This window comes from Sus scrofa, chromosome 1, assembly GCF_000003025.6.
Source record: "Sus scrofa isolate TJ Tabasco breed Duroc chromosome 1, Sscrofa11.1, whole genome shotgun sequence".
NCBI lineage: Eukaryota > Metazoa > Chordata > Mammalia > Artiodactyla > Suidae > Sus > Sus scrofa.
The window spans coordinates 141982337-142004881 of record NC_010443.5 but is presented as its reverse complement, the minus strand read 5'-3'; the positions used below and the strand labels follow the sequence as shown (position 1 = coordinate 142004881).

Genomic DNA, 22545 nt, shown 5'->3' with positions numbered 1-22545 from the left:
TTAGTAACCATGAGGTTGCAGGTTCGATCCCTGGCCTTGCTCAGTGGGTTAGGGATCCAGTGTTGCCGACAGCTGTGGTGTAGGTTGCGGACACAAGTCAGGTCCCACATTGCTGTGGCCATGGCCTAGGCTGGCAGCTACAGCTCTGATTTGACCCCTAGCCTGGAAACCTCCATATGCCATGGATGTGGCCCTAAAAAGCAAAAGAAAAAAAAAGAAAAGAAAGTTATAATGTGAAATTTTGCTAGATCTTTTCAAGGCTGGGAAGTTTTTATATGATGAAAATTGCAATATTCTTTTGAAAAACAAAGGAAAGGTAATTTTTTTCTTGAGAAAGTTCTTCAGAAACTCTATCAATTAGTACTTGCATTTGTACTTACTATGTATTACTTATTTATATTTATCTCTAAAACCACAGAAGATAATTCTAAAGGAATGAGTAATAACCTAAAAGTACTCATAGATCAAAAAGGAAATTGGCTTAGCCAGAAATTGAAATGAACCCTAGAACTTCAATAATTAACAGACCTTTGAGCACGCAAACGAACACCAAGAACAATGGGGTATGTTTTTACTTTTAAAATTATGTTCTCACAAATTCTTATTTGCATATTTCTTACTATTAGTAGATTGACATAGCCACGAAGTCAGGAATACTGTCTCAATCAAGAGTATGACAGCACACTGATGCATGGTATATATTCAGTAAATTGCTCATATTATTACTCTACAATAGTATAGGATTCAGATATAGTAGCAGAGTATGACTAGCATAATAGCACTTTTACTTATGAAAGTATCTTAACCAGTGTGTTGATTAGTTGCTGTTACATGGCAAATTTTTAAGCTGTACAATTATAGTGCATGCTCTTTTCTACATGTGTATCTCAACAGAAAGTTTCAAATATACCATCAAAATAGTTCAAATATTAGCTAATACATTTCCTAGGAATACTAACATATAATGTGTTAGTAGGGGACTAACAGTTGATGTCTTTAGGACAGGTCAAGAAATTCTCTTTTGAACACAGACGTTTCAGTAAATCAAACACTGCAGTAGCATTTAATACTGACAGCCATACCAGGATAGCCTTTCATTTGCAGTCACTTAAATATTATTAATCTTAAAGCAAAATTTGTATACTAAGGTTCAGATGTTCTGAAAAGTGCCATTTAGATAAATCAAAGTTTTATTTATAATAATTTACATTCTGATAATTAATTTGAATAAAAATGAGAGGATAAAATTGATCACACTGATTTTTAAAGTGTTCATATGAAGAAATTAATCAGGTTGGCTTTCCTAGTAAGTACTGTTAAGATGCTGGTACCATGTGTGTTTCTTTCCAGATAACTTGAGATTTACCATTGATAGGCAAAATCAGTGAATTTACTGACAAAATGTTCACAATATTCACTTGTTCTTTCATTATCAGTAGAATCTGAAGTGAGGTCAACATTTTTAGTCTTTAAAATGCTAATTTGTGTCTTCATTTTTACCCTGATCAATTAGGCTTAAAGTTTGTCAATTTTAATTTTTCTCAAAGAACAAACTTTGTTACACTGACTTTATCATTTTTTGTTTTATATTTCATTGATTTCTGCTCTGATCTTTATTATTTCCTTTCTTCTGCTTATTTTGGATTTTATATGTTCTTCCTTTCATAGTTTGTTGAGATGGAAGCTGATGTCATCATTTGAGACCTTTCTTCTTTTCTAATATAGATGCTTAGTGCTATAAATTTTGTCCTAATTACCTTGATGAAATTCAACAAATTTTTATGTTCTCATTTAGTTCAAAATTCATCTTAATTTTTCTTTTGATTTGTGTGTGAGTTTGGTAACTAATTTCAAATATCCATGATTTTCCAGAGATTTTTCTGTTACTGATTTCTAATTTAATCCCCTTGTAGCCTGGAAACATGTACGCCTTGAGTATTATTTTTTATTACTATGGTAAAAGTCACATAACATAAAATGAACCATTTAAAAGTGTAAAATTTAATGGCATTTAGTACATTAACAACTTTGTGCAACTACCACCTCTATCTAATTACCAAATATTTTATTACTCTAAAAGGAAACCCCATGTCCATTAAGCAATCTTCATTCCATTCTCACAGCCCCTGACAACCAGTAATCTGCTTTCTGCCTTCACAGATTTACCAATTCATTTTCACATAAATGGAATCATATAAAATGTGGCCTTTTGTATGTGCCTTCTTTAAAAACTTAGCATAATGTTTTTGAGGTTCTTCCATGTTGTAGCATGTATCCCTTTCATTCCTTTTTATAACTGAATATTACATGGTATGCATATTCCACATTTTGTTTAACCATTCATTGATAAACATTTGGATTTTCCCCACATCTTAATTTCTGTGACTAGGGCTGCTATAAACATTTGACATATGGATTTTTGCTTGAAATTTCAATTTGGGGATATTAGAGGAATTAATTGGTCACATTTTAATTTTATATTTTGGAACTGCCAAAATGTTCTCCACAGTGGCTGCCTCATTTTATATCCCACTCGCAATGGATGAGGGTTGATTTCTCCACATTCTCATCATTTGCTAATTTCCATCTTTTGATTATAGGCATCTTGGGGGAGTGTAGTGTTACCTCATGGTTTTGATTTGTATTTCCCTAACAAATAATGATGAGGAGCATTTACTCATGCAGTTCATGGTCACTGGTACATATTATTTGGAGAAATGTCTGAGTACTATTTCCATTATTTAATTGAGTTGCCTTTATTGTAGAATCCTTTAGATACTCTTAGACATTTTATATTTGTCTATGTATCTACTCTTACCAGAGATTTTCATATTTTTATATGGCTTTGAATTATTTGTGTCCTTTCATTTCAGCCAGATGGACTGCTTTTATCATTTCTCATAGAGCAGGTTTAATGATAATCAACTTTGTCAGCTTTTGTTTATTTGAGAAAGTCATAATTTCTCCATTTTTTAAAGGACAGTTTGGCTGCATATTGAAAAATTAGTTGATAGGTTTTTGTTTTTCCCTGTCAGCCTTTTAAATATATCATTCCTTGGCATTCTGCACACCAAGATTTTTGTTGAAGTAATTCACCTGATTTTATTGAAGATCCCTTGTACGTGATGAGTTGCTTCTCTCTTGCTACTTTCAAAATTGTCTTTTGACAAATTATGTCTTGACACAAGTCCCTTTAAACTTTTACAGTTAGGATTCTTAGATTTATAGTTTAATGCCTTTCAACAAATTTGAGTAGTTTTCAGCCATTATTTCTTCAAATGATTTCTCTTTTCCATACAAGAATCCCATAATGTCTATATTGGTTTATTTGATGATAGTTCACAAGTACTTTAGGTTCTGCTCACTTCTTTTTTTTCTTCTGTTCCACAGACTTATCTCAATTGTCCTGCCTTCAAGTTTGATAATTTTTTCTTCTGCCTTATTAAACCTGCTGTTGAAACCTTCTGGTAAATTTTTCAATTCAGTTATATTTTTCAGTTCCAGAATCTCTTTTTGGTCCTTCATAATTCTCTTTGTTGGTATTCTCACTTTGTTCATATGTAACTTCCTATTTCTTTCAGTTTTTTTTTTTTTTTTGGAGGGGGGTTGCTTTAGCTATTTGAAAATATTTAAGACAGTTCCTTTAAAGTCTTTATTTAGTAAGTCCAATGTCTATACTTCTTCAGAGGTGGTTTCTGCCAATTTATTTTCTTTCTTTGAATTGTCCATACATCTCTTTGTATGACTTTAAAGTTCTCTTGGTTAAAAATTTGCAAAACAGATTGCCAGCTTTCCCAGACTTTGTAGACTGTATCTGTGCCAGAGAAGTCCTTCACTGTTTAGCTGGTCATGCTCTGACCCTAGGGAATCAGCTGAGATAAAATCTTAAGTTCTTCTCAGAGCATTTATTTTATCTACAACTTTTTTGGGTGTTGTTTTTTTGGTCTTTTGTCCTTTTAGGGTGACACTTTTGGCAAATGGAGGTTCCCAGCCTAGGGGTCTAATCAGAGCTGTTGATGCCGGCCTATGCCAGAGCCACAGCAATACTAGATCCAAGCTGCATCTGTGACCTACACCACAGCTCATGGCAATGCTGAATCTTTAACCCACTGAGCAAAGCCAGGGATCAAACCTGCAACATCATGGTTCCTAATTGGATTCATTTCCGCTGTGCCATGACGGCAACTCCTGTGTATGACTTCCTCAATTTTCCCAGAGTCTCACCTCAGCTTCTCCTCAGGGGTCTAGATGGTCTTCACCCCTAACATATTGCTCTGGATGTCTGCACATCTATAGAATCATTGCAACTTTCACCACCACTGGCTGCCACTTTTCTCTGAGGCCTGAGTTAGGTGAGACCAGTCCTTCAGGAAGCCCCCTGAAAGGGCGTAGGGAGGGGAGCAGGCCAGAATGCTGCAAATAATGCTGCTGTTCTCTTTCCTCTAGTTTAAAGGTGGGAATTGGAAATTGAGCTTTCACCTTCTCCAGAGCAAGACCACACCACATCAGGGAGTTGTTGTGGCAAATGTGAGTAAAAAAAGCCATAAAACTTTCTATCATTTGAATGTGATTTTTCAACTGAGCATTTGCTTGGTTGCTATAGACTTTTGCCTGATTTCCAGAGCTACTACAAGGTTATTTTAGCCAGTTTCTGGTTCTTCTCTTACGTCTCCATGGGATAACAAAAGTTCAGAGCTTCCTAGTTCACCATTTTGCTAAAGTCACTATTCCATATTCACCTTTAAGTATACTGATCCTTGTTTAATGGCCCACGATATGGTCTATCTTGGTGAATATCTCATTCACTTGAAATTTATGTGCATTCTGCTATTATATGGAATGTTCCAGAAATATCACTAAAGTCAAAGTGGCAAATTACTACTCAAGTCTCCAATAACCTTATTTTTTTCTATCAATAACAAAAAGATGTATTAAAATCTCTGATTTTGTGGATTTTTCTATTTTCTTTCCTTGCATTCCTATCAATTTTCACTTCAAGTATTTTCAAAGTTTGTTAGATACATAAACCCTTCAGATTGATATGTCCTCTTGTTAAATTGACTCCTTTATGATTATAAAGTAAAACTTTATTATATACCCTCCTAACATGCTTTGCTCTGAAACATATGTTGCTGGTATTAACATAGTCATTCTAGATTTCCTTGATTAGTGTTAGCATGGTGTATCTATTTCCATCTTAGTTTTAACCTATTGTCTTTGTATTTGAAGTACATTTCCTGTACAATATACATAGGTGTGTCTTTTTAAAAAAAATCCAGTCTAATATTCTCTGCCTTTTCACTGTAGTTTTTACATGATTTACATTTGATATGATTATTACAGCTAATATTAACATTTGGTTGTATTTATCTTATTAGTTCCTTTTTTGTTTGTTTTCTTTTCTGCCTTCTTTTGGGTTAAGCATTGTATTCATTTCCTAGGGCTAATGTAAAAAAGTACTACCAACCAGGTAACTGAAAACAACAGAAATATATTGTCTCACAGTTTGGGAGGCTAGACATTTGAAACCTATATGCAAGAATCCTTCTTGCCTCTTTTACCTTCTGATACTTTTTCCAGCAAGCCTTGGCATTCTTTGGCTTTTAGATGCATTTCTCCAATCTCTACCTCCACTGTCACATGGCCATTCTTCCCCTATGTGTCCTGTTCTCATCTTCTAATAAGGACTAAAGTCACACTGAAGTAGGTCACATCCTAATGATCTCATCTAAATTAATTACATCTGCAAAGATCTTATTTCCCAATAAGGTCAAATTCAGATACCAGGGGTATCTTTTGGAGGGGGACACAATTCAACCCCATGACAACCATTTTCTAGGACTCTGCTTTATTGTCTTATTAATTACAACTCTGCTTGTTAATTTAGTGGTTGCTTTAGGGTTTATATATACCTCTTTATTACAGTCTACCTTCAAGTAATATTATACCTATCACAGTGTATAGTTTAAGAGCCTTATAATACTTATAAAACATATATTATTAAAGGCAGTGGTGTTTTAGGTGAAGATGCGTTCTTAGTTGTGATGGCTGTTTAAAACTGGCATCTATTCCAATTGATTGGGGCCACATTGTTAAATATTTGAAGATTATTCTGGATGGGCCCCGTTGACTGTAAAACAAACTAGCACCTCTAACTTTTAGGGGGCTCAGGATAGGGAAAACAATCCTGAGGGAGAAGAGTCTAAAGGAATAACTGGATAAATTCAGCCCTTTCACCAGTTGCAATAAAACAACTCAACCACCAAACCATTGTGATGGCTGTCCTGATACTTAAGGTCAGTGAGGTAAAAGAAGGAACTTCTTCTACATTGTGAAATGGGCCAACATCATTCTCACAAAGTCACTTCCCCCTACCAAGAAGTTCTGATACTTTGCTGAGTAAGAATTTATGTCAGTAAGATATTGTTAGCTAAAGACTTCTGGGATGATTTGATGAAATGGCTCAGCAATGTGATTTAAAATCTGGGTTCTGCTTCTCTACACAACCATCCATGGGTCACCATCATCTCAAGGCTAGATGCCTTGGGTGTAGGAAGGCTGATGACACCAGTTGGAGTCAACAGCCACTGGAACAAAATGCTTTCTTGTTCAGGCTGCATGTTGCTTCCCAAAATCCATGTCAGAGGAAACATGCTCTTTTCCCCAAGCCACAGTAAACATCCTGTCTTATCTGAGAGGCCCTTAATAGTTTTGGCTGGTCCCAACCTAAGCCAACCACTGTGGCAAGGCAGGTGGCATTATCCAGATTGGCTTAGATGTATCTATCTACCCCTGTGGCTGGGCATAGTTCTGAGGTCAGCCCTCCAAACTGAATGATAACCATTGAGAGAAGGTGGCCTGGATATTGGGGGGGGGGGGGGCAGGAGAACCTGAGTTCATGAAAACTCACATTTATATATTTTCTAATTAAAAATCACAAATCACTTATAAAATTTAATTTCACTAATATTTAGGGTACATTGGTATTTGTATAAGTAAAAGGATAAGATCTGGGTAGGTGAGAGAGCTATCAATGTGTTGTGTTATACAACAAAGTTTATGAAAGCAGTTAACTCTTAAGGGGAACAAACACAGAGGAAGTCTAAGATTTTGAGAAGGTATGATGTGCTGAAGAAGTCTCAGCACTACTTCAGGTATATAATGTTTGCATAAAAGAGGTTGTGAATGTGCTGGTCTTGAGGAGAGTTTAGGATGGATTGGGAAACGGAAGTAAGTGGGATAAAAGGAAGAGTAAGGGGACAGATGATTTACACACTACATGGGCAACAATCAATGGATCCCTAAGGAGAGGAAGGCTGTAGTTGTTAAAAAGATAAGTCATTTAAAAAAAAGGAAATCCTAGGAGTTCCCTTGTGGTGCAGTGGTTTAAGGATTTAGCATTGTCACTGCAGTGGCTCAAGTCCCAGTTGTGGCATGGGTTCGATTCCCGGCCTGAGAACTTCCACATGCTGTTGGTGCAGCCACCAAAAGAGAGAGAGAGAGAGAGAGAGAGAGAGAGAGAGAGAGAGAGAGAGAGAGAGAGAGAGAAAGAATCTCTAACAAGTAACATTCTGAGTTGTAAAGTGGTCATAAACACACTTAAATTCCTGGTGGAACAAATGCAGCAAGTTATTTTAAGGTGCTTATGTAAATTGGGCTATGGTTTGAGGAATACCAGAATTAGAAACTGGGAGCTTCTGCAGGCTGGCACCATCACCATCTAGCAGGTTTTGTGACCCACCCTGCTGTCACCCTGTCTGAGGCTACCTAGAAAAGGTCTGTGGTTAGGCCCACATTTGTTGAGCTCAAGATCCAGGGACAGACTGTCAACAGCTGATGTGCCGTCAATAAAGTTATCCTTGTTCATTATCTTTTCTTTTTCTTCCTCCTCTACCACCTTCCTTCCTACCACCCCCCTTAAATTTGAAGAATATATTATTAACACAATTAAAGAAATGGCCCAACTTCACCCAATTAACCAATTTCATCCTTGAGTCATACAATAAAACCATAAAAAGTATTTTTTCTACCACTTACATAAAAGTTTTCCTATTAGATTATACTTCTAAATCTCATTATCTCTGTTAATAATCTTATTAAAAACTTCCTAATACCACCTGCGAGGGAGAGGGGGAACTAAAATTAAGAAATTTCTAACAGTTATAATAGACTGAAAAGTGAACACATGGGGCCTTTCATCCCTGCCCCTGCCAATTCAAGTCCTATCACTCAGAGAAAGACAGGGTGTATGGCTGTTAAGCCTCCTTCCCCTTGGAATGGGGACAATTCTCAGGTGGAAACCAGACCTGTGGTAAACAGATCAGTGGAGAAGCCTCTTAGGACCTCTGTCCTTAGAAGTGCTTGGCCACCAGACTCTATGCCTTGATCATCCAGAGTTCTTAACAACAAACGCTGGAGCCTAGAATAGAACCCTGTGGTCACAGTGCCCACAGGTCACTGAGTTCCCTCACAGGTCTGCTGACAGCATGTTGGCTGCCAGGTCCCCAGGTAAGGGGAGAGATGTCGGATCCCCAGACCCAACTGGGCAGCTCATGGAAAAACCATCAACAGAGTGACAATCAGAGCTTGCTGGACAGCACCAAGAATCAGGGAAACAGGCGCTATTCCATACTTGGAGAGAATATAAAGCTTATGGAAACAGAGAAATCCTACTCAATTCTGTCCTTCAACTGGAAAGAAGAGAATATGCTGAAAAAGAAACTCAGTTTTCTGGACTCCATGAAGAAATATGAAGCTAACGCCTGGCTAATGGAGCAGAAAGCCTTTTATAAAAAATGCCACTCAAAGCTCCAAAGGTCAGAGCTGGCACATGCACAGTTACTAGGCAACAAGGACCTGGTCAAACGTCTTACCTCTAGGAATAAGTTGTCTAACTACACCACCACCTTGGTGGATGACAGTGAGGCAGCAGTGAAGGCGATAGTGCAGAACAGGAGAGGCTGGGAAAAGAGCACAGTTCTCTTTGGAGCTGGCCTGGACAAGGACAGGATTTACCCACCCACAGCTTCTAGGGCAACCTTAAAGCCACACTCCGAGGATGAAAGTAGGAGGACATGTGAAAAAATAAGGTGGTCTCCCTCCAGAGGGGAGGGCAAATCAGCTCTGGTTTTATCTGTAGCATCTCTGGATAATTCAGAGCAGGGAGCAAAACCGAGACAGCTTCCTGTGGACAGCAGGCCACCACTGCAGGGAGAAGCGATGGTGAAAGACTCCCCCACCAGGCCCTCGAAGACTATGCAGAGTCACCTCCAAGATCCAGCCATCAGCAGGAAATCAAAAGGCAAGCTTCTTAAATACATAGTCTATGGAGACAGGAGTGGGGAGCACTCCAAGAAGAAAAGGCCAAGACCCAGGAACAACCCACATGGCCCAGAGAATGTACAAATGGACCAGGTACTGCTGACCCAGATCCAAGACAGCTTAATGCAGGAGTTTCTCATGAGTGAGAAAGCCAAGTTTATGGAAGACAGAATCCAAAGTCTACCACAGCCCACATGTTTTCTCTTTCAAGATTACACTTTGCACAGCCCATGGGAGAAAGGCCATGAAGCAATACTGCATGCTCCAGGAATCAGAACACAGGGTGCAGGAAGAAGGCAGAAAACTGTTCTCGAAGAGATCAGAAAACAAACTGGAAGCAATTCCATCACCAAGAACAAACATCTTTTTTCCTAAAGCACCCTTCCCCTTTCCACCCCGTTATCAATCCACAACTACTTCTTAATACTTACCAAGAAAAATCTTACCCCTGACCTCAAGACTGCTCCGGAACTCAGGGAGAAAATGCTTTTCCTCTTCTATAAAAATATGACAATCAAGGCAGGATTTAACAGTAAGAAAGTGGACCTGAAGCCCTTCAAATGGAGACACGGAGACAAGCAGCAAGCACGAGTAGCAGAGGAAGAGCAGGCTGGGCTGGGCCCGCGCGTCTGGAGCTTCCCACGCAAGCCTTCGTCTCCGCATCAAGGAGGAATATCTAAGAGGAACATGATTCTGGGAAACTTTTTGCCAGTAATGCTCTTACTGTAAAAAGAGAGTAAAAGACAATAATTTGGGGAATGTTAGCAAATTTGTTTCTTCAGGGGCATGGGGAGGGAACAGGAATAAGAACCTTGCTCTAGTTTCTAAGCTTTTACAATAAAACCAAACAAATGAAAACTAGTTGACTTGAAAATTATGAGATCTCGCTCTTTCTCTCTTCTCCCTCTGCACCCTGTCTGTGGCAGGCAAGCCCTATGGGGAGCTTTTTACATTTAGTTAAGCAAAGAAATGCTGACCGAAGCAGGCTGACATGGCCTGATGATGTGGCAAGAGCACTGAGTGGAAGGGGGAGGCTCTGGTTTCCAGCTTTATTTAAATTTATATAATATAATGACCAGAATAATCTTGAGTAAAGTGCTTCACAGCTTGACAACTGTCTTGTCACAAAAGTAGATATTGGATGGCTGCTCCTGAGCAAAATAAAACATATTCAATCTCTTGTCCTTTCAGGAGTCAGTTAACATTTCAGACTTTTTTTCTGAGGTAGTATCAGCAGTTAAAATTTTTCGTTATCAACTAGATGGTCATATGTCAAATATATATAGATGTGGTACTTTTACATTTATATGAATAATGAATGGTAGGGCTCTATTATTTTCATGCATTTCCTAAATATTTAAGTCCCATGATGACAGCAAAGATGACCTAAGAAAGTGGAATTCATGTTATATAGCACATGGCTAAGTTAGTGCTGGCTTAATGTCACCTGTGAAATCAGATCTGCAGGCAGACGCTACTCCTGTCCCCTGAAATGGTTTGCACTGTCCCAAACGACTGCATGCACTTCATGTGGATTCAGTGTGAATTTTACTAATTTCCTCTATAAGTTACTTGCATGGACCTATTGAAAGCACATCAGTGGTTGTGATATGAAACACAAAGCCACCTTTACATAAACAAGGGGATTACAAGTGTGATTTTAGAGTGGGGAAGGAGAGGTGGGGAATGGGCTAGAGAGAAATAAAGAAGCTCTCATAAAACTACAGTTACTTAGGAAAATGTGACTGTTTACTCACCACCTTCTTAAGAATATACGAAAAACTGGTTTCCAAAACCAGCTACATTCATAAGAGCAATATATGGCTATGAACAGTGGGATGCCAGAATGAACAGATGAACTTGAATGCCAGAAAAGCTCCATTCAAGATCCCTCTTTACATGCAAGAATAACTCTTATACTACTTTTACTGGCAGTTTCTGTGGCGATCTGGAAGTCCAGTTGACAAACCTTTGATTTTACAAATTTCATTCATGCATTCATTCAACAAACTGAACACTGGGGTGAAGAAAAAAGACACATTCCTACTCCCATGGAGAATTTAAGGAGAAAGTTGGGCAATAATGAAGTAAGCAAAAAGATATACAATGAAAGGCTATTTAGAATTATGATGAACATTCTGGAGAATAGTTTAAATTTGAAAAATATTTCAGTCCTATCAACAATAGATATTGAAGGCAAATGGCATTTTCTCTGGTTTTAGGTGCAGGATGCAAGGGCACAGGGGTAATTCTGAAATGCATTTTGAGTTAATGGGCTAACTTCCATTTGACAGGCCCAAGTATACACTGTAGCTGTGGTGAGCTAGGATTCTCCTGCTAATTCTCAGCTTGAAGTACTTGGAGGTTAGTTTCCTACCCTTGGTGATTATCTCCAGGGCAAAGTTGCATTCTTAGGCTGCCTCGAAAAACAGATTTGATCTAACCCCTGTGAACTTTCTGACCCACTGATAAGGGGGTCAAACCCAACAGTGTTAAGGCAGTGATGAGTGCTGAAAGGTGGACATTTGCTGCAATTAATGATTTTTGAGTTAATACATATCACATTTCAAAAGTCTTGAAGTGTTTTCAGTTAATTTATCTTCCGGTGATGAAAGTAAATATATGTTCCATAAACCTTGTTTTCATTCAGCTGTAGATACTGAAGGCATAGCCATGACCAAGAAAGTCTGCCTGCATGAAGCTTGGTTTCTAGTGGAGCACAAAAACAAGCAAATAAAACTTGTTTTTCATTTTCCTTTACTAAGAGTCCCTTGTGTAACTCTTAAATGCTAGCATTTTCCAGGGATTCTGTCCATGTTCTTTTTCCCTCCTTTTATTACCTTTCCCTGGTGACTATGGGTTCATCTATAATGAAGTCATACATTATAATCTTATATGTAGGCCTTTTTTTAAGATCTGTATTTCTTTAACTGCTTGTGAACAGCTCCACTTGCATATCTCTCAGACACCTGAACTAAAACATGACCCAGCTGTACTAACATTCCCTCCAAACCCTGCTCCTTTTCCCTGTAGATCCCAACACCACCACTACCTATCCAGTCAGCCAAACCAGAGTTGTCTTTGACGCCTTGGCTCTTCCAAGAATATCTAATCAGTTACCTCGTGCCAGCCCCTGACATGTCTTTTAGACTGTGCCATCCCTTCTATCCTCAGGCTCTTAATATGCCTTTCTAGGATTACAGCACTAGTCTCCTAACTACAAAAGGCCACAGGGCACTTATGCTCCTCCAGTTCCTTCATAAAATGTGAAATTAATCATCTTTGCATTTCAATATCCAAAGTGCCTGGTATGCCTACAAGGTCACTCATGATCTTTTCTGTTCCAATCTTATCAATCTTTTTGAGCCCTACACTCGGCCTCATCATTGGTAGATGTGCCTTTTATTTATCTGCCTTCAGCCTATCTTACCAAAGGACCCTTTCCAGGAAGATCCCCAAGATCTAAGATCATAGGGACAAGGTCCATAAGTGGATTAAAGAGTCAAGGCCACAGGTTCACATGAAACATACTTCATTGAGTTTAAGATGAAGGGAAGCCCCCCAACTCATTCTATGAGACCAGAATGTCCCTGATATCAAAAACATCGAAAGATTTAACAAGAATACCACAAACTACTATTTCTTATGAACACAGATGCACATTCCAAACAAAATACTAGCAATTCGAATCCAGCAGCATATAAAAAGGTTTGTGTACCATGGACATGTAGGATTATCCCAGGAATGCAAAGTTAGCACAATATACCAAAACCCATCAATATTTTTCTGTGAATAAAATAAAGGACAAAAATCACACGACCATCTTAATAGACACAGAAGAAACATCTGACAAAATCCAACACTCAACAAACTAGGAACAACAAAAAAAATTTCAACTTGAAGCATCCATGAAAAACCTACTGTTAGTATCACACTCAATGGTGAAAGACTGAATGCTTTCCTCCTAAAATCCAGACTAAGATATCTGTTCTTGCCACTTCTATTCAATACTGGAATAGAGGTGCTAGCCAGAGTACTTAGGGGGAAAAAAAAATTAAAAAAAAGAAAAGAAAAAAAAAGAATCCAGAGTGAAAAAGAAAGAAATAAAACTTTCTATTTGCAGATACATAATCTTGGATATAGAAAATCCAAAGGCATCAAAAAATAAAGAAAAAACAACAAATAAACTAGTTCAGAAAACCTATAGGATAAATTATTAACATGCAAAAATTACTTGTATTTCTACAAACTAGCAACAAACAACCCAAAAATGAAACTGAAAATGAAATAGTTGTTTATAATAGTATCAAAAAGAATAAAACATTTAGGAAAATATTTAACCAAGGAAATCTAAGCTTGAAATCTATAAAACATCAATTAAAAAATTGAAGACCTAAATAAATGCAAAGACATCCATGTTCATGAATTGGAAACCTTTATATTGTTAAATTAATGATATTTTCTAAATTGATCTACAGATTCAACACAATCTCTATCAAAATTCCAGCTGCCTGTTTTGTAGAAATTGATAAGCTGACCTTAAAATTCACATGAAATTGCAAGGGATCCCAGAATAGCGAAACTGACCTTGAAAAAGAGCAAAGTTGGAAGACTCACATCCCAAATTAAAAACTTACTACACAAAACTATAGTAATCAAGACAATACAGTATCAGCATAAGAAGTGACATATAGGTCAATGGAATGAAACTGAGAGCCCAGAAATAAAGTCTATTTATGGTTAATTATTTCTCCATAAGAGTACCAATACCATTCAGGGGAAATAACAGTGGCTCAAAAACTGGTGCTTAGACAACTGGTTAATTACATGCCAAAAAGTGAAATTGGCTTCATTTTGTACCCTTCCAAAGTGAATTAAAGACCTAAATATAAGAGCTAAAACTATAAGACACTTAAGACTTTTTAGATATGACACAAAAAGCACAAACTACAAAATAAACTTGGACATCACCAAAATTAAAATCTTTTGTACTTCAAAGGACATCAGCTATAAAGTGAAAATATTATCCAAAGAATGAAAGAAAATATTTCCAAATAACTTATCTGGTAAGGGACTTGTATTCAGAATAAAGAACTTGGTAATAAAAAGACAACTCAAACACAAAACAGAGAAAAGTTCTGAATAGACACTTCTCTAAAAATGATCAAATGGCCAAAACCACAAGCTAATATGTGCAACATCATCAGTCATTAGGAACATGCAAATCAAAACCCTGAGATACCATTTGACTCCCACTAGGATGGTTAAAATCAAAGTCAGATTAATAAATGTTGGCCAGGATGTGGAGCAATTAGAATTCACATAGCACTGGTAGTAATGCAAAAAAGTACAGCCACTTTGGAAAACAGCTGGCAGTTCCTCAAAAGGACTGGGCATATGACCCAGCAATTCCATTCCTATGTACATAATCAATAGAAATGAAAACATGTCCACATAAAAACTCGTTCACAATAGTATTTGTAACAGCCCCAAAATGAAAACAACACAAATATCTACCAAATGAACAAAAATGTTATATCAATATAATATTATTCAGCCATAAAAAGAAATTAAGTATTGATACATGCTACAACACAGATGCACCTTTAAAACATTGTTCTAAGTGAAAAAAGCCAAACATAAAAGGCCACATGTTATATAATTCTAATGGTATGGAATGTCTCAAGTAAGTCTACAGACAAAACAGTAGTTAAGTAGATTTGTCCTTAGGGCTTGGAGGGTGGGAAGGAATAGTCACTTTTAATGCATACAAGATTTTTTTCCTTCTGCAGTAATGAAAACACAACACAATGGTGATGGCTGCAGTTTTGTGAATATTCTAAAAGCCACTAACTGTATACTTTAAAAGGGTAAATTCTGTTAAGTGAATTATCATCCTAATTGAAAAAACAAAGATGTGGGAAAGAACCCCTTCTCCATTTTGAGGTAGGTGAGGGTCAATTCCTGCAAAATAAATAAATCATGACAAACATCTACAACCTCTCAATGGATTTCCTTTTCTGTCATGTATCAGGTTAGCTAACATCTGTATCTTAACTTCACTGAGTCTAGATAACCAGCAGTCAGGTAGGCTTGGATATAACAATCCAAGCCGAGGGAAGGGCAGGGCAAAGACTGATACCCAATCATCCAACTCTGAAGGTTGCACCCTTAACCACTGTACTCTATTTTAGCCAGACACATGCCCATCCCATTTTCTAAAGTTCACAGGAGACAGGAAAACACCTAGGATAATTATTCCAGTTCCTGTTCAGCTGCATCTAAGAATCCAGATTTAGGCATCAGTTTGTAGCAACAGTTATACACAGTTTTGGAGAAGCAGGCATTCATCATGATAAGAGCTTCCTTTAGCATAAAAAACACAGGATTTCACAGAGAATTACTCTGTGATATTTGGGAGATTGGCAACATCAGGATGGTTTAAGACACCTGCTCCCATTTCCACTGGGAGAAGGGTGTAACCATAGGGGCTCACTCTACAGAGGCTCCTGGCTGCCAGCGCACATCCAAAAAGCAGGACTGAGGAAGTCGCAGAGAAATCTTGCTTTCAAGGACTTTGTCCTCTTCATCCTTTCCCCTTAGTAATCTACCTTTTTATGGACTGAAATGACAGAGCCAGTTATTTTGGGGAGCCACTTTCTTCAGGAACCAGTGCTTTAATCATTATTCAAATATTTAAAAATCAAAACCTTTCTGAGGGATATGGGGAGATAGCAGCCATCTTTGGTAAAAAAGAGACACTTCACTGAACATTCTACGGCTTGCTTAATCATTTTCAATCATTCATAACGTAGTGACTCTGAAAAGCCAGCAGAAAAATTGAGCTAATCCTTTGTCTTTATGTAACTACTACATGGGAGAGAGACAATGATAAACGACCCTCACAAGAATCTGCCCAAATACCAGGTAATATTTAAAGGGAGGGGTGAGTCCCAGTTATTTCTCACTGTTCAAACAATGTGCCCCACCAAACAAGTACTACCACAGAAGTATGGACTGCTGTCAGATTAGAGGCACATGGGGGTTGATGAGGTCTTTATGGGTGAGGGACTTTTAAAATTTTGGCTTTTAAAGTTATTTAAGAAATATGAAATAAGCACAGTAAATGAAGATGTAGGTGGAGATTTAGGGAGGATATTCCTGTAACTGACAGCAAAATTGGAAAAGCAGGTGCTAGGTACGTCCCAGCCTATGGAGGGCTCTGGAATACCAACAGCTTGGAGATTTATTCAAAGGGGAAGAAGTGTTGAGGCATAGAATATTTAAATTAGCAAAAAATGTGTTTTTAGTAGAATGAAAAAGAGTGGAAGAGGATGTTAGGGATATGAATTAGGGCTACTAGGAGTATCCAGGCGAGTCAGGGGGTCAGGGGGCTGAAAGGAAGTATAATGGAGGTGGTACAACTCGAGAGATCTGAAGGGGAAAGAACAAATATAAGCTGTGACAATTGTAAATGGTAGGTGGAGCCACAGGATAACTTTCATTTTTTAGTGTATTAATTTTGAGGTACCAGATATCCTAGGGACAGGGACTAAACAGAAGACACAGATTTAGGGGAGAATCTTTAGGAGGGCTTGAGGTTGACCAGACAGAACTGGGCAAATATTAGACCTGAACTTTAAGTAGAATTATAGTAGTATCCATCCAACTGAAAAAAGAACAGTCAGGGTAGCAGCTGAACCAAGTTCAGGGTGCTGCCAAGGTTAGAGTTCTTACTGGCAAGTAAGAGGCTGAATATATTTCAGAAGAGCATTTTCAGTGGCTCAGCAATGGTTTAGCAGCATTTCTCATAGGGAGACATATGCACCAAAATTATCCTACAGTGGTTAATAAAATGCCAACTTACTGGACTTGAATAGGAAGAGTCTTGGGACTCTGCACTAGCAACACTCACTAGTCTCCCCAGGAAATTCTTTATACACTAACAGTGTGAGTAAAAGAAGACAAGAGAAGGAACAAATGTAACTTTATTTCTGAATTCTCTGGTAGCTCAGGGAAGGGGCAGGGAGGGAAGAGATGGACCTTAGAAGCTGGTGAAAGGTAAAAAGATATACTTAAGGGAAACAGTAAGGGGAGAGTAGCCCTGGCAAAACACTCCTTCTTCCTGACAGTTTGCCTGAAATTCTTGGGGAAAAAAAATCCTTAAAGGGTCCTGAAATCTCAGTACAGTCATGTTCTTATGGCAACAGAGTGTTGTTGCCAGATTATAACCATCTGTCCTTTTAATAAGATTATCTGTGTCAATGGGGAAATGAATACCATCAGCAAGTTCTACTTAAAGCCTCATTTCATACATCTCCCCACATAGGTATGTATCCCAAAATAAAGCTCAGGAAGTGGTCACTGGATTGTATCACACAATTAAGCACAGTCCATGAAAGTAGGTGAAAATCCAACTCATGCTGAAGCTCCAGACTCCAGAAAAGTTTGGCTACAGGCCACGTTTGAAATATTCTATAATAACGATAAATAACAGAAAGTTTGTATTTTATTTGGAAACCAATTAATTTAGTTTATGGTTTATTTTTTTCCTCCAGAGCTTCCTGGTGATTGTGGGCTGATTCACAGAAAACCAAAATATGTAACAGAGTATCTAGGCAAAAAACTATATGTGACATCTGGAGTACAGGGAGTAACAGCTATTAGTAAAATATTCTTTTTTTTCTCTTCCTTAGGATACTATTCAGTGACATTCTTATAAACAGTTGTAAAAAGGAGATAATGATAAGAGAAGTGGTAACATGCCCAGAATAATTAGTTACTAAGCAAATGAGAGGAGTTAGTATAGACAACCAATAAATTCTTCTCTTAAAATATTTTTAAGGGTAGGTTTATTTTCAACTCTTGGTTAAAAGTCTATTTGACGTGAATTCTATATCTGATAACCTATACTCAATTACCATTCCAAAACTTCACACAGATGTTATTACAATTGTAGACTTCAATACTGTAGTGATAATAAAACTTGAGAACCGAAGAACACAAATTTCTTCACGAATTTATTATATAAAACGCCCCCAGAGTATTTGATTTCTCTTCTTCTCACTTTCATTATACACAAGAAGCACAGGAATGAGAAGCTTTTTCAGATGACTGTAGTAGCATGAGAGTCTCTTGCATCAAAGTAGTGTACATACCTTAACAGTGTTCTAAAGGCTGGCCCAGAAAAACCTCATGTTACCTTATCACAATATGGAAAGCACTGTCTTCTTCTTCCACTAAATTATGGTGAAAAACGGCACTGTTTTATTTAGCATTATGGTACACAACAGTTAAGTCTCAATTACTAAAAGAATTAAAATTATTCTGAAAGACATCCTCTTTCCCTCTCCAATGATTTGAAAGCTGTATTTTTCCTGCCAATTTCAAACAAATCATCAGATTGATCTGTCATAGTCAGTTATAACAATCATAGAGGCACAAGCTCAGCACATGAGCTACAGCTTGTAATAAAAGGATATATCAATATGTCTCTCCTTAGTTAAAAATACATAATCCATTTATTTTATACTGCAATAAAAGAAATTAACATCACAGACACAGAAGACTAAAAAAGGGGAAACTACTTACTTCTGAATATCCAGTAATTTAAACTTGCCTGTACTTTTCCAAAGTACATGAAAGTAATATTTAACATTTACTTTTTGGAATAAAATTTAATCTTTGGGGATAGACAATGTAAATAGGACTTAAGAGTAACAGTCCCACTCACTTCCAGGTCTCTGCTTACGGTATGATTAAGTAAAACAAGGCACAGTAGCCATCCTTTCCATTGTGTTCCAACACTGATCATGTGCCTTGATAAAATGGCTGATTAGACAAGATGATGGCAACATGAAGGGAAGACTTTGGATTGTCTATTAAAAATGCGGGTAATACAATAAAAAATTCATTTTAAGTGCACTTTCACATGCTTTTATGTTTATAATAAACAAACTTCCTAACTTTCTTGCAAAAGGTTTGACTACCATTCTTTTGGCCAAATGCACTTTTCCCTAGTAAACTTAAAAAACAACAACAACAATAACAACAACAACAACAACAAATCCCTGTCCTTTCATATACTAAGAAAGAGGATTGGCTACTGAAACAGGTCATTGCAAGACACATGAAGAAGACATACTGTGGCATGAGTTGTTTTTACTTTGTTGTGCTGTTACTAAAGTAAAGTTCTGAGGGCTGCATTTAAACATTCCAAGTTCTCCCTTCCATCTTTATTGATTTTAAGATTTTTGCACAGAAAACTCTTTGGGGACTAGAACAGCAGCAATTGCATCACACTGTTTCCAAGACTTCAAGTTTCAAAAGCAAATTGTTAAAAAAAAAAAAAAAATACAGCTCCTGATTTGAGTTAGATACAGGGACAAAAAATAGCACATACTTGAAAGGGTTACAAGGTCTACAAATGGTGGCAATATTTTCCTTGGGAGAGTAGTTTGTTGGTATATATTTTTTAAATATGCAAAAAGGCTCAACCTCAAGCAGTAATAAACACAAGCAAAAGTGATTTAACCCTTAAAATAAATATTCAGAAAACCTCTCTGTACATACAAGTGAAAGAATAAGTAACACTTTCACACAGAAAAAAATAATAATAATAATAAAGGATTTGTTCATATAAGTAGCTGAAATCTGCTGTTCCAGCCCACATATCCCCAATAAAGAAGGGAGGCACAGACATAGGTGACTACTGTGGTTCACTATTTTACAGCCTTTTTGTACTGGGACACTATCACCACCAATGTTATCCCTTTTGTTATATTTATTAAAATTTTAAATTTCTTTTTTCTTTTTCCTTTTTTTTAATTTTTTTTTTTTTTTTTTTTTTTTACAGCATGCCAAATCCTTTGGCATAAGTGATGGCCTTCAACAATCTCTCTTTAAGTTTTTCTTTGCTTGAATATTCCGGAAGTAAAAGGACATTAAAGCAAGTATGAGATGTAGGTAACCTATATAGAGAGAAAGGGGAAAAATAGGAAAATAAGTCATGGGAAATATGCTCAATATTAAATGATCCTACTTTAGATGGTATATATGTTGAGATGGGTTGACTGCAGGCTACACATTAATGCAAGTCATAAACTTTTTGTTTTTTGCCATGCAACTACTAAATATCAGTTTATCTTATAAATTACTCAATGCTAATGATGATGACAGTGGCTGATGATAACACACGGTATTCACAAATTTGTTAGTACATACCAGGTTACTGTTTTAGGTCACGGAACCCTGAGAGTTCAATTAACTAAATTTTCTCACAATAAACCTACAGAGTAGATGTCAGTTTCCCCACTATAGAGCTGAAGTCACTGAGAAGTTAAGAAACTTACTCAAAGGTGGAGATAACTGATTCAAACTTCGTTTTCAAAAATTCAAAGTCTGGGCTCTTTAATGCATACTAGATATATTCCTGTATGACTATGAAATGATTTGATAAAAAATAAATTTACATTAATACCAAATAACACAGATAATAGCAAATAATATTAAATAATGCAGAAAACTAACAGAAATGTTTCTACACAAACTATTAAATACACTAATGCTCATATAGTGTATTTATTTGGTTGCTACAAATCAAATGTTAATTTAAAACAATGGAGAGAAAACACAATTAAATGGAAGGATTACAAAACTAAGGATTCTAGCATAATCTAGGACTGAACAGACAATCTCCTGAGCCTCGGTTTGACCATTCTAAATAGATGACATAACACGGCTTTCAATTAAAATTTTTCAGCCCATTAAATGAATCATACCAATTTAACAAATTCCAAATCAAGTGAATTCCATAATAATTTTAACTAATGTTTGATGTGATTTGGACATTTCTATATAAAATTGCAAAAGTGCTCAGAAGCTTCTGGACAGTTCACATGTGTGGCATGGAATGTAAAGTTTTCTGTAGATAGTCAGAATTTAATAATTACCTTTCTGTGTCTGGGCCATTTTTGGCTATAATCATCTTTAATTTTCCTAGTCCGCCCACAGGTGCCCTGTCTGTGCCAGTTGTAAACTGCAAGAAGAGTCTTTTCTGTTCATCTGTAAATGAATGAACGATTTCCCAGAACTCCCTAATAAGAAAAGATAAAAAACTGATTTTTTAGTTTGGAATTCATTATAAATTTATGATTTGCATTAAAACCATAATAAGAGACAGTTTGGAAGTTAATATCAGGTACCCTAAAGATTATTCCTGGTGATCTAGGACCCAGGAATTCTACTTATGCAAACTTACCTTAGGGAAAACAGTTTGTTTTTTTTTGTTTTTTTTTAATATAAAAGCTTATTTCATCATTACATCACCTTCAACAGTAAAAACTGGTAAACCTAACTGTCCAACAAGAGAAAATTATTAAACTATGGTATATTCACAATATATAATCAGTAAAGAACAAAAGACAAAATCCGAAACCAAATCCTGTAAAACTGAAGATGACTAAAAGGAAATATATACTCTGAAAAATTAATTCTAGATGTCTTCAGGTGTCTGTATTTTATTTAGCCTTCCTTCTTTATTCGTTTTGTCCCTGCACAATTTGGGGGAAAAGTGACACAGATGAGTGACAGAAGAAAAGGAAAAGAAAAACAAACAAAAAACCAACCCATACATCTAAAAGTACTAATACAAAAGTATACAATTTTTATACAAACTAGAACATTTTTATCAACAGTGTGTGGTATGGAAGGAGGATGAGGAAATTATTCTGATACTTCTGCCATATGCAGTTGTTTTAAGAGAATAATTTAATCCCTAGAATTCCTAAAACCTGTGTTGTAGAAGTCATGTTATAATGATGCTTGTTTTACTTACTCTAAAAACAAAATGCAAGCTCATCAAGAGAATCTTGGCATGCTTGTTTGAGCAATAAATTATCCGTAAATTTAACATATACACTAATTCTTGGATAAAAACTTTTAAGATTTTAGAAAACAATTAAAAATATTTTCAATTGGTGAGCATGCATTTGAATATTTATTTGAAAAATTCTTTCCAAAATCTTGGCAGAGAACATCACACTTCCTACATCCATAACTACAATTCTAGTTTTTGATATTCTAGTATTCCAGTATATCATTTCTATTACTAAAGTGCTGGTATTTTTGTTGGTGAAATGCCATGGCTTCTCACAAAGGTTAGCAGCTTTATTAGAATTCTGATCACTTTCTAATATCTTACCACTTCCCTTCCCTGACACTCTA

At 36.6% G+C, this 22545-nt stretch overlaps 1 protein-coding gene across 15 annotated transcripts in view; it reads right to left on the bottom strand.

Moving 5' to 3' along the window:
• UBE3A (ubiquitin protein ligase E3A) overlaps nucleotides 3287-22545 on the bottom strand; it is a 114417-nt gene continuing 95158 nt past the window's right edge. For 12 of the 15 annotated variants that reach the window (XM_013999067.2, XM_005652466.3, XM_021076243.1 and 9 more), the window contains 2 exons: nucleotides 21273-21416; nucleotides 20108-20291 (listed from right to left, as the gene is read on the bottom strand). In XM_013999067.2, the coding sequence (XP_013854521.1) occupies nucleotides 20171-20291; nucleotides 21273-21416 (265 nt within the window). In that variant the 3' untranslated portion in view covers nucleotides 20108-20170. 15 annotated transcript variants of the gene reach the window in all.